This window comes from Eleginops maclovinus, chromosome 10 (genome assembly GCF_036324505.1).
Source record: "Eleginops maclovinus isolate JMC-PN-2008 ecotype Puerto Natales chromosome 10, JC_Emac_rtc_rv5, whole genome shotgun sequence".
Lineage (NCBI taxonomy): Eukaryota > Metazoa > Chordata > Actinopteri > Perciformes > Eleginopidae > Eleginops > Eleginops maclovinus.
In genome coordinates this window covers 6,948,297-6,961,299 of record NC_086358.1, presented here as the reverse complement: position 1 = coordinate 6,961,299, position 13,003 = coordinate 6,948,297, and the positions used below count along the sequence as shown (strand labels likewise).

Below are 13,003 nucleotides of genomic sequence, written 5' to 3'. Positions count from 1 at the left end.
TATCATAAAAAAAAGATGCTAATCAAAGCTTAGAACAATAAGGGCCATGTTGATTGATTGAACAGGTAAACATTTTATGAAATAGAACCAAAGTATATAAAATGAAATGTGTATTATAATCTTCTCATCGTTCTCTTTGCCAGGAAGAGGCAAACACTTCCTTTAAACATTGACTGTACAGAAGCCTGTATTGCCAGTTGCATGCTGAGCACGAAACAATGACACTCAAGTGGGTCGGCCATTCACAGGTGTGTTTTATCTGGTAATGTTTATTGTAAGTATAGCTGTGTTTGTGCCTACACATATAATTGAACCTACGCAACAGGTTCTGTAACAACTGTTGTTCACACTTCATTACTCAGCCCCACATGCGTTTATATTTCTCTTGACTATCACCCTGCTTTTTCCAAAACAGCAACGATAAGCAGTCAGACAAAATGTCAATGAACTGACAAAAGGAAACGGAAAAGGAAAAAGTATGATTGGAGATCTTAATGTTTTTTATAAAGGAAGGTTTGGACTCACAGGAGACATTGTTATGATGAGAAGAGAAAAAAGGCAGAGATCTCCCTGTTTATATCGGCCATATTTTGCTCATTTTCAGGTTTCATATTTGTATTTTGTGACTTTACTGTGACATGTTTCCATGCATTAATGTTCAGAAAGGTCTTTATTTTTCTCAAACTGCCTGTGCTGCCGCAACTCTTTTCATCCGCCGTCTGAAACCAGAGCCCAGTCTGCTCTGATCATAGACTGTATATATAGATGGACAGAGTGGCTCCATTCAGCTGTGTTCTAGAATTGAAGCAACCGAGGCGACGCCATCTTTGAAAATTTGGAGCCAGTTCGAAGTACGCTTGCGCAGTAGAATCTGAAGCATGCGCAGTGAAGAGGAGGTCGCGATCAGACCCGCCCACTCATCGAGTGAAACACGCCCCTTATCGAGTGAAACACGCCCCCTTCTCCGTCCGTTCCCCACCACACACACAGGCCGAGTCCGACTCTCTGGGGCTAAACTGGCTGAAACTACAGTGCCCAGTTCGGTCTGGGTATTTGGATTTTCTCCGGTAAGTGTAACGTATGTAAAACAAACCTCTTGTCTGTGTTTGTGAAATACACCTCAGACAGCTTATATTTTTTGATTGTAGACACCAGTTTACCAGCTAATAACTTAATTGACATTACCGTTAACGTTAGATAGCATAGAAGCTAACTATTCACTTACCGAAAAAACTGCACAGAGCTCCCCTGAGATGGCCTGTTAGTACAATCAACAGCACAACACAACATGACTGTCAATATATAAATGTAAAGTAATAACAGCAAATAAAACAAATATGAGTTGCCTGACAAAAGAACACCACTACAGCCGAGCCTACAGCTACTCTGAATGAAATGAAATGTTGAAGGAGGTTGCAAGCGGCTGCACTGTCAATCAAAGTGTAACCACGCCCCTTTTATATTTATTAAAATAACATTAAAGAAAATAATTTCTCGGGAAAAAGAAAAATGGTGTGATGTGAAGCACCTTGAAAGCTATTTTTTCGAATAAAAAGTTGTGGATGCAAAATTTGTTTTAGGTGAGAAAAGTGACATAGAAAGTTGGTTACTTGCCCATTGAAAATACATGGGAATGGGCGGAGCTACGCATTGTACTGCAGCCAGCCACCAGGGGGCTCTGGACTAGCGCTTGCTTCACTTTTAACGGACGAACCTCTGTCCATCAATATATACAGTCTATGGCTCTGATGGTTAGCTTGCCGGCTCTGCTGTGATTGGTTAACCGCTTAGTGGGGGCCCGCCCCTTAGCCTACTACGTACAATGCGCTAGGACAGGTAATAGGCGCGCAAGTGTTACGAAGCAGGGGCGGATCTACCGGGGTGGCATGGGGTGGCAGCTGCCACCCTAAATGAAAGCCTTGCCACCCCTGCTGCTGCCACCCCATGTGGCAGCAACGAGTTAAAAGAAAAGTTAACGTCAGTCTGACATTTACGAGCCGAGCGCAAATCTCAAATGTCCGACTGCAGTGAATGCAGCACGAGATAACGCCGAAAAAAGTGTCTCTTCTAATTCGAATGCAACCCAAGCGCTCTTAAGTGACGTGGTTGGTTACGTTCCTGTTGTTCATCTGTCCATCATCGTCTAAAGCCCGCCCTGGCAATCTGATTGGGCAAGGGCTACGTTCGGTTGGGACCCAGGCTAGCACCTGACTGCTTTCTTTTGAAAAGTGAGTGGCGCGAACGCGAAGTGAAGGAGCCAGGAGTCGCAAGGAGAGGACACACGGGAGGAAAGAGGTAAAACATTTTTTTTCTTTTCTTCAATAAATTAAATTGCTAGTATAGTTGTGCAGTGCTAGTATAGTTGTGATGCTGATTTTGAGATGATCCGCTTACTATACATGTAATCAGAGACGGTAATACTAGATTATCTTTGATGTAATGTTAGCTAGGTCTGATGCTAGTACTGTGTAAAGTAAGCTACAAAAGCTAATATTGATTCAACGTGTGTCAAGGAAAACATTGTAAAGTTACTTTGAATCATCTTACAGAAATGAAGAGGAAAGGTAGCATAAGCAGTTTTTTTTCACCAAAGCAAAAGTCGAGAGAAGCAGAAAATAAACAACTGAGCAATGTAGACGGAGGAGATGAGGTGGAAGAAGAGAGAAAAGATGAAGACGAGGTGGAAGGAGAGAGAGAAGGGCAACAGAAACGTGACAGAGATAGAATACAGGGCCAAGGTGACCAGGGACAGGAGGAGGTGGGAGAACACCGCAGCGAAGATATGGAGGAGGGAGAGCATCATCAAGATGAGGAGGTAGAAAGCGAGAGACAGGGCTCAGACAGTGAAAGGGAAAGGAGAGTGCCTGCTGAGCCATCACCAACGATCTCCAGTCGAGTTGGTCCACATGGTATGGAAACTGTTGCTGCATAGTACATAGTAGCCTACTTAGTTACATAAGAACAACAAATGACAAAAACGGACATTTTGCTATTAGGTGCATTTAAGAGACATTGCTTTGACTTCAAATAAATGTAATTATTAATGTTTGCTTGAATACGAATAATTGGGGAAATGTGTAAGTGTGAGAATGAGAAGTAAACAAATTAACCTATAAATACTCTCCCAGGCTAAAATGTTAGTGTGTGTTAACACAGTCTGATTATTATAACTAATCAATGACAGTTCCAAATTGATAATGTTTTACTCGTTGTTATATTATTGTATAATTTGTACAGAGGTAATGCTGTTTGAATCTTTCCTCCCCTCCAACTTCTAGACGTATCCAAGTCCAGGTGTGAGGTTCCAGTGCAGCCAGTGCGGGAGAGTTTCCCAAAGACACTCCAGGGAGGAGCCAGGAGAAGCTTCCGCAGCGACTGGTACAAATCTCATCCCTGGTTAGAATACTCACAATCTAAAGACGCATCTTACTGTTTTGCCTGTAGGCATTTTTCCCTTCCCGATGCTCCAAGGACTGTTTTCACCTCATTCGAGGGTTATCAAAACTGGAAAAAGGCTACAATGAAAGACAGTGGTTTCTGTTCTCATGCCAGATCTGAAAGCCATGTAAATGCAATGTTTGCATGGACAGAGAACAATAAAATGAAGGATAAAAATACCTCAATGTTTGGGCTAATGGATGAGCAAAAAAAGAGGCAGGTGGCTGAAAATCAATACTATATTAAAACATTAGCTGAAATTTTAGTTCTAACAGCCACAGAAAACATAGCACAGCGGGGTCACAGGGAGTCTCTCGATTCAGACAATAAAGGTGTTTTTCTGTCTATGTTAGACTTGCTGGGTAACCATAACCCCATCATCAAAAAAAGACTTGAACAACAAGCTAAAAATGCTAAATACACCAGTAAAACAATACAAAATGAAATACTTGAATGCTTGGCTGCAATGGTCAAAGAGGAAATAATCCAGGAAGTTAAGACAAGTAAGCAGTTTTCAGTTATTGTTGATGAAACGAAAGATCTTCAGAAAAAAGAGCAAATGTCATTTGTTCTGAGATATTTTTACAACGGTGTGGTTCATGAGAGCTTTCTGGAGTTTGAAGTGGCAGAACACCTGGATGCTGCTGCCTTGAGTGACAAAATGATATGCTTCCTTGAGAAGCATGGGCTAGAGTACAAGAAAAACCTTGTAGGCCAGGGCTACGATGGCGCGGCAGTGATGCGCGGGGCACATGCAGGTGTTCAAGCTAGAATAAAAGAAGTAGCCAAACATGCCTTCTATGTTCACTGCAGCGCACACTGCTTGAACTTAGTTATAGTAGACGCTGTAAAAAGTGTGGCAGATGCAGGAAAATTCTTCTCATTATTGGAACGACTGTATGTATTCATGTCTGGGTCCTATGTACATAACAAATGGCTGGAAGTTCAGCGGGAGATGTTTGATGGTGCACCAAGGGAACTCCAACGGCTAAGTGATACACGTTGGGCCTGTAGGCATATAGCATGTCGCAATGTTATGGACAGGTTGCCTGCAATAGTACAGGTGCTTGAAGAGATCGCATCTGAGAACCATCCACAAAGAGCTGTTGAAGCAAGAGGGATATTGGCTCAAATTGATCTGAATTTTGCTGGATCTCTTGTTCTGTTCAGAAAGGTCCTGAGTGACTCCAAATTTTTATCAGACATGCTCCAGTCTAAAACATTGGACCATGCTAAGGCTGTTGAACTTATTGAGGCACTTAAAGAGACACTGGTCCAGTACCGTAGTCAAGCCTCTTTTGAGGAAATGTGGAGTGAAACACTTGATTTATGTCAACGAAGTAACATTGATACAACTCAGCGAAAATCAAAGAGGCCAAGACAGACAACAAAGGTGCTTCAGGATACTGTCATCCTCTCCACCCTGGGACAGCATGAAGTTCCAGATAGCAAACACACTTTTTGTGTCTCTGTGTACTATCCAGTTCTGGATAACATGATTGGAGAAATAGGACGAAGATTTTCTAACACAAATTGTAACATCATGCAGGGTGTCCAGGCACTAAATCCGCCAAGTCCAACTTTTTTGAGAGAGGAGGCTGTGCTGTTATTGGCTGAAGCTTATGATTCAGATATTGAGGATCTCAAACACGAGTTACATCAGACGAGGAGATTACTAGACAGAAAAAAGGGGGAAAAGGAGAGTCCTACCACTCTAATGGAGTTCACTCAGTTGTTGGACCCATACCAGGATGTTTTTTATGAGTTGTTCAGGTTGTGCAAAATAGCGGTTGTTTTACCTGTGAGCAGTGCATCCTGTGAACGAAGCTTTTCATCTCTCAGGCTCATAAAGACATATTTGCGGTCTACTATGTCAGAAAAGAGACTATCGAGTTTGGCTGTACTCAGCATTGAATCAAAACGCACAAAAGCATTAGATCTAGATAAACTTGTGAAGCGTTTTGCTGAGCAACATGGAAATCGCCGCATTCAGCTGTTATAGGCATGACAACTTCACCCTTTTGTAACTCTGTGAGCCTTATTTTTTTTTTACTTTGTTTTTATTAGTATTCCTACAGTACAGTAGTGAAAAAGCTACCAGATATTGATAGCAAAATATATGTTAAGACAATTGTACAGAAATAGATAAACACAAATAATAAATACATAAAATAAAACACACTTCACAGGAACAGGCCTCTAACCAGGGATGTGTCCATACAATTATTTTCCTTCTGTAGATATGTCTAGTTTCTTTAGTTATGTGTATACCATATATGCCATTTTAACCAGTTTCTTGCAAATAGTTTTTCTTTTATTTTCAATTTATATGGGAGCATTTCCATTTCTTTGATTTCCTCTACTAAAGATAGCCATTGTTTACGTTTTGGCCCATCTATTTTAAGCCAGTTCTTAGTTATAGCCTTCTTACTTGCTACTAAAAGAACCTTAAGTATTGGTCTTCTTTGATTACCAGTTCTTCTAGCTCCCCAAGGTATAGAACCCTACATAAACATGGAATTGTGAAACATGTGTATGATTTGGAGGCATCTCACCACATTGTCTCCAGCACGTTTGTTGGGCTGAAAGTTGTCTGCTTGGAACTCTGTGAGCCTTTTAATGGAATAAAGCAGCTCAGATTGAAATGAATGAAGTGTCCCTTGTTGTTTAATAGTTCAAGCTACTTAGGGGAGTATGTGTTACTGCCACTCAACATCTGTGTCTTACCTTAATGCCTTTCCTGTGATAATGCCCCACCTATAGTAGTGTGACCACACTTCTATCTCCTATTAAGTGAGATCACATTGTATGGTAACTTATTCCTAATATGAACCGTTTCACCTGAAACCTCAAATGCAAGACATTGCATGAGATTAAGCTTGTCTGAATGAGTTTGTAAATGGCAGTCTGTGCCCTTATGTAGTGTGTGCGTGCATATATTTCTCATCAAACTGATAACTGTGATAAAATTCTCTAAATATACGTCTGCCACCCCTCAAAAGTTCCTGCCCCTCTCTCGCCACCCCATAAATATTTTTCTAGATCCGCCCCTGTTACGAAGGTATGTCACCGAGTGAGTCTCATGGAGGCATTTAAAGCCGAGGGGGAGAGAAACTCCTTTGGGATTTTAGCCTTTGCAGACTGTTTACATGCAACAAAAAAAAACAACAACTAATATAACACACTATAGAGGAAAGGGAAAATCTCTCAAGAAGCAAAACAGGGTCCCTCTTGTGGATGACAATGATTTCAACGAGAGTTTAGGTTGATTAAATACGAGAGGCCTTAAGACAAGCTGAACATTCTTGCTCTATCAATATTTTGTTATCAACAGGTCAATACTTACTGGACACAAAGGCCCGACTGTGTCTGTGTTGATTCAACGATACACCCAATGGATTTTTCCTCATTTGTATTGCCAAGTTTAACTAATAAATAAGAACTTTGTTTTTCCTTGACACATGGTTCATGGCTGAGTTGAAGAGCCCACTCATTTTTCCCTTAACCTCACCTGAGCAGCAGCTGGAGCTCATTTACTTTTTAGTGCGGGATTGGCTATGCATTTATTCTGTATTATTTTCTATCATGTTGTGGTGATCATAAATCTGTTGTTTGTGTGGAAATCCCTCTAAAAATATAGCATAACAAAGACCATGGAATAACCTGTCAGATTATTTAAAAAGAAAGATAAAAGGTTAAAGGGTAAACAGAAGTTGTTTATTTAGGAAACAGCAATACGTTCTGACTTTTACTTCCATAGAGTATACTATACTAAAATCTATTCAAACTAGGGACCAAAAGTGCCCTACAAAACCCAATTTACTCCAATGAATCATTCCCTATTTCCGACAGGTAATATCCATAAATTACATGGAAATACCTTACTTTATATGCACACGTTAGGCCTTAATAACATTGTTTCAATTTGGCATTAACTGCAGTTTGAATAGTATAGAGTATATGCTCAAAAATACATCAAGAATAACCTTAGAAGTCATTTAACAATGTGAAAAAGGAAACCAAAAGTAAACATAGCAAAAACAGCTAATTGTTAGTAAATTTGTGGCAGATATGAAGAGTGCTTGTGATGTAAATGTCGGAAGCAAATTTAACAGTTAAGGAGACATCAATTCTCACATATAGATTGGTAAAATGTAATAAGATGTTTTTGTCTCAACACATATGTATATGAAATTATCCTGTAAAAGTAAATGGACTCATCTTTCAAAGTTGACATCTTTCTGGTGCATTCATACAGATTTCATCCACTAAAATAAACGTATTCACATTGTTGCTCAACTAAAACTGTTTTACAAAAAGGCTCCTTCAAAATAAGATTCTCAACACATTATATAATAGCCTTAGCAATTCATTATTACAGCAGGCAGTTCATTAAATAAAGGAAAAGAAAAGAGACTCTTATTTGAAGCTCAAATGACTAGTGAGGTTAAAAATCTAAACAAGAGTCAAAACCTTTATGTGTTTCTGTTTTTCTGTCAGCTCTTGTGGGATTCCTCATGTTGCCGGAGAGGTTTGAACAGCACAGCTCTAGTCCCGGGCGCAGTACCTCGCACTACCACAAGGAGGCGTTAAAGGGAGCAGCCTGCAGGTTGCTCAGAGTAGGGCGGAAACGCTCCTGCAAAACAAAGATCATAGCATGAATAAACTCAACTAAAAAGCATGTTGCATAATTTAATAATGACATGCACAATAAATATAAATCTGTTTTAGGAAGTCTTACTGAAAGAGAGTCCCAGTAAGCTCATCAACAAGGCCACCTGAAAAAAATCAACACATTTAAGAAGTTGCTTAGAGATTCAACTATAGCTACAAGCAGAACATGAGTAATCAGTGTTTACCTGGTGAGCAGATTGTGTCACACAGTAAGGGGCAAATGTAGCAAGATGTGCAATCCTGGGAAAAAAGGGACAAAATTAAGTTTATCCCAATGTTGCCTTTAAAGTGTACTATTGACAGTGAATGGAGTGAAGACTTACTTGGCAATGCTCACAATGATCAGAGTCATCCTCATCTTCACATGGGCAACTTTCACAGGTGGTAGAGCAGTGCTAAAAGAGGCAGGAAGACACACAATGTACATTTATAACCTCTTTCCATTTTTTTTCGAGAAGTTCTTCTCGTCATGAGCACCATTACAGTGCTTTACCTCACAGATGGTGCACACACTGCACAAAGAGCCGGAGCGGTATTGGAGCAGGACGGTGGCGGGCTCGTCAATGGTTTCATTTGCTGCGTCGATGACTTCAGGCTCATCTATAAAGAGTTAACAGTCACAATAATTAGACCAATACACAATATTAGCTTAATACTAAAAGAAAGCTCTCAATAGGCTTTCGCTGTGTATGCTGTATCTCGGCCGATCTAAGTCAACCCTGCCTAATAAAAATGGCGTTCCAATAGAACCAAATTGCACTGCTAATATTGTTTCAATGGGAACATATATTCTCCAGGACCACTGGATGAGGTTGAGAGAACCCTTATCATTAGTTATTTGTTAATATAAGTGTGTTACCTAGCTATGTGAGGTAGTTAACTTTCCTAGTTGAAACAAGTCATGGTTGTTTTTTGATTCACAATAGCGGCCTCCTTCGTATGTTTTAAACCCCGAACCTTCCCCAAACATATTTGTCATTGTTCAAACACTTAGGTAATCCAGGAGATAAATCGTTTCCCTGAGACAAGGCTGCATAAGTAGCTAGGTATTGCAGTACAGAGATAGTTCATAAAGGTATTCATGGTCCCCAGAGGATGAACTCTACCGACTTTGGAGATCTAAATCTAAAAAAATCTCAATAGATACTGGATGGATTGGCCTTCAATTTGATACAGGCATTTGTGATCTTAGAGAATGAACTGTAAAAACTTTGATTTATGACCAAGTTACTGAAAAACTAGTAGCATTCCTATCCGCCTTAGCAGTATGCTGATTTGGGGGGAGTGCTCTTTAGCTAATAATAGCATGCTTAGATGCTGAACCTACACCGTGTACATTACAAACATTATATGTTCTAAACATGAGCACGCAAGTATTAACACTGACAGCTCGTAAGCATGCTGATGTGAGCATTTGGCTGGAGAACAGACCCCCAGAACTGCTAGCATGGCTGCACACTCTTCTTGGATTGCTAAATCCTGCTTGGTGTGTACTTGAGTATCTCAGTTACAGCATATTATATAACATACTGTATGTACGGGACCTGTATCAAGATTGGTGTTTATGTTAAGTGTTTCTGAATAAACGTCAAACAAATAAACTTTGTCTCAAGTATCGTTTAGCGAGCATCTCATGCATGATATTACAGGCTTCAGGTTGTGGCTGCAGTTATGTCTTATATGTTTCCATTCAAATTAAATGTAATAATTAGAAAAAGCTTATAAAGAAGTATTTGTTTAGAGCAACATTTGTAAAGCTGCTTTCTATTAATACCCAAATGGTTTAGTCATTGGACAGAATTGACCAGATTTTTTCTGATGATAGATTCAACTATTTTTCATGCAAAATCTCTCAGCCTTTAAGATATGACGCATGTCTCTGTTTTATATTATGTTAACTGAATGTGTTATTGACTGACAAAACAATTACAAATTAGACATCACCTTGAATTAAATGAAGTGGGATGGCATTATTTTCTCAATTCTCAGACATTTTAAAGACCAAATTGTGAATGGATTCATAAAAAAGTAAGACATAAAGAAACACTGATTATTAATACGTATGCAGGTCGGTGTTGTCAATATGAACTGTGTGTGTTGTGTAGTAAACCTTAAAGAACCATGACCACCAAAAGATCTTGTTTGTTTTTTTTTTAACATATCTTCTATAGACAGGTTTTTCCAAATGTACGCACTATATCAGTAATTATTTTCGCATCTTTAAATAGACACTGTGGTTCAACTAAAGGCATGAAAGGTTCGGACACCGCTGGGTGCCAGCTACTTCACCGATAAGCAACTCTATTTTAGGGCCATGGGTGACATTGTTGCTACGGTGGCTGCAGAGAGACTAACAATATCAAAGGGACCGTGGAGTTAGGAGGCATTAAAGTTTCCAGGAAGCACAGTGGGGGAGAATTACCAAATACATTTTTACTCATGTACTGTAAAGTATATATCTGTGTAGTTTTACACGGTAGTATTGCTAATTTCACTGAAGTAAATAAGTACTTCCTCCACCTCTGTGTTATACTTTCAATGAAATGACTAATGAAGTAGTATTTTGATAATCGATGAATATATTTTGAAAAATAGTTTAAAATAAATTGGGAATACCGTCATCTTCCTCTACTTCAGTTGCAGCGTCTTCCTCATCAGCAGAATCATCCTCATCATCATCATCATCCTCATCAGTCTCGTCTTCCTCTTCAGAAGCCTCCTCCTCATCCTCGTCCTCCTCTGCTGCATCCTCTTCGTCGTCATCTTCAGCTGCGGCCTCCACATCCTCCTCCTCCTCATCATCATCATCGTCACCTTCCTCCTCAGTAGCCTCTTCTTCCTCCTCTGCTTCATCTTCAGCAGTCTCCTCTTCGTCCTCCTCCTCATCAGCAGCCTCCTCTCCAGCCTCTTCAGCAGCCTCTTCTTCCTCCTCCTCATCAGCAGCCTTCTTCTTCCTCTTCCTCCTCAGCAGCCTCTTCTTCTTCCTCCTCTGTCTCTTTCTCCTCTTCTGCTTCATCGTCAGCAGTCTCCTCTTCCTCACCGTCCTCCTCATCAGCTTCCTCCTCCTCTGCCTCCTCAGCAGTCTCCTCTTCCTCCTCCTCCTCCTGCTCAACAGCAGTCTCCTCTTCCTCCTCCTCCTCTTCCTCAGCTGCCACTTCTTCTTCCTCCTCGTCCTCTTCCTCCTCCTTGTCCTCTTCCTCCTCTTCTTCCTCCTCGGCCTCTTCCTCGGCCTCTTCCTCCTCCACTTCTCCTCCTCTTCATCCGACTCTTCCTCATCGTCATCCTCTGCTATATGTTCCTCTTCATCACCCACGCCATCATCAACCTCAACGGTTTCGCCCTCTTCAGCTACAACCGCCTCCACATTCCTGGCGTAGAGGCCTTCCCCTGCCTCACCCACCTCATGGGCACACACTCCCCCAGAGAGGGGGAGCTGAGAGGGGCAGAGGAGAACCAGCAGGAGCCCCACCATCCAGCCTTTCACAGGAGCCATTTTGGAAAAACTCACAAAGTTTGGAGCTTCTTCTGAACTACAAATCCACAAGTATCTCTACCCCGTTTCTTCCAACCGAATCTTGAAAAAAACTATGAGTATTTAACACTTCAAAAACATTAGATCCACAGAAAACAAGACAGAGTTGCTGGTGGTGCAAGGATATGGTTCAGCTCTTTGGCGGTGCTTACAAGACTAACCAGTAGAGCAGTGTGCCAGCCTTGTGCCTGGAACACAGAGGACACAGTGGAAACACAACTGGGTGTGTGCTGTAGTTGCATATGTGCATGAGTGACAGGGGCACATGTGTGGGAAGAATGCCCCTGATGCCCTTAACCCAGTGTATTAGAGAGGTGGGTGTGTGCTTAGGGAAGACAGGGGGGGCGGGCAAAGAACATATGAAAATGAAAGGGAGGGAGCAGATCAATTACCCATATTAAATAATCCTATTGAAGTGGATTAAGTCTTCATTTGATAGAACCTAAATGCTAAACGTAATCAGGAGAGAAACGCTTCATTTACATGTAAGGTTATATACAGCTCTGGAAAAAATTAAGAGACCACTGCAGCATTATCACTTTTTCAGGTTTTACTATTTAGTATGTCTGTGAGTTAAATGCATTTATTTATTGTATTCTATAAACTACTGACAACTTTTCTCTGTGTTGGACTTCAACAGACATACATGTAGGATAAAGATTTAAGAAAAGATTGGAGTGGTCTCTCAATTTTTTCCAGAGCTGTATGTTCACACTTGTATTCGTTATCAATTATTTGAATTTTAATATATTTTTTATTATTCTTCAAATGTAGTAATGCAATGAGGAATACACAACAATACAAAAACCAATGGTATTTACACGCTTTGACTTTTGCTGATTATTTTCTACCTATTAAAGCTGTTGGGGGGGGGGGGGGGTTGGGGGGATTGGTGATCAGGAGCACCGATACACTCCCTTTCTTTAATTGAATCTATAAATAAACCTGGCTGAAACTCAGGACTGCATGCACAGCTCCAAGTAGATTCTTTTAAACAAAGGTCTGCTGAAAGGGATAACACAAATGATTGTAATGTTAGTAAGTAAAAGACCCTTTTATGGGGGCTTGTAACATTTCCAGGGGGTTAAACTAACACCTATCAGACACAGTCTCAATAGTGAGGTTTATATTTGCTTGCCTGTCCCTTAGCAGAGCACATGTCAGGATGATGTATGAAATGGATGTAAATAGACAGAAATGGATATGATGGTGGTCTGCACATGTGCAACAACTGCCATTCCTTAGAAATGGTATAGGTTTGAAGAACAGAATGATTATTACCGGGTTTTCCCTATGCAGATAAGAAACAGTAAGGACAGTTTAAGATCAGTGCATTGCAGACTGTGTGTTAAAGAAGCA

The 13,003-nt window shown here is 40.5% G+C and overlaps 1 protein-coding gene and 1 long non-coding RNA gene across 2 annotated transcripts; one reads left to right on the top strand and one right to left on the bottom strand.

Moving 5' to 3' along the window:
• The first annotated feature begins 2,176 nt into the window (after positions 1–2,176).
• Positions 2,177–3,617, top strand: LOC134871226 (uncharacterized). The gene is made up of 2 exons (XR_010166647.1): positions 2,177–2,295; positions 3,279–3,617. It is a non-coding gene; the product is annotated as an uncharacterized LOC134871226 (long non-coding RNA).
• A 3,516-nt stretch (positions 3,618–7,133) lies between these two features.
• Positions 7,134–11,863, bottom strand: LOC134871396 (cilia- and flagella-associated protein 251). The gene is given in 8 exon segments (XM_063894168.1): positions 7,134–8,074; positions 8,180–8,216; positions 8,298–8,352; positions 8,436–8,507; positions 8,606–8,712; positions 10,729–11,065; positions 11,067–11,357; positions 11,360–11,863. Coding segments are annotated over 8 exon segments (1,167 nt in total). The 5' UTR covers positions 11,606–11,863; the 3' UTR covers positions 7,134–8,052.
• Positions 11,864–13,003: the final 1,140 nt, after the last annotated feature.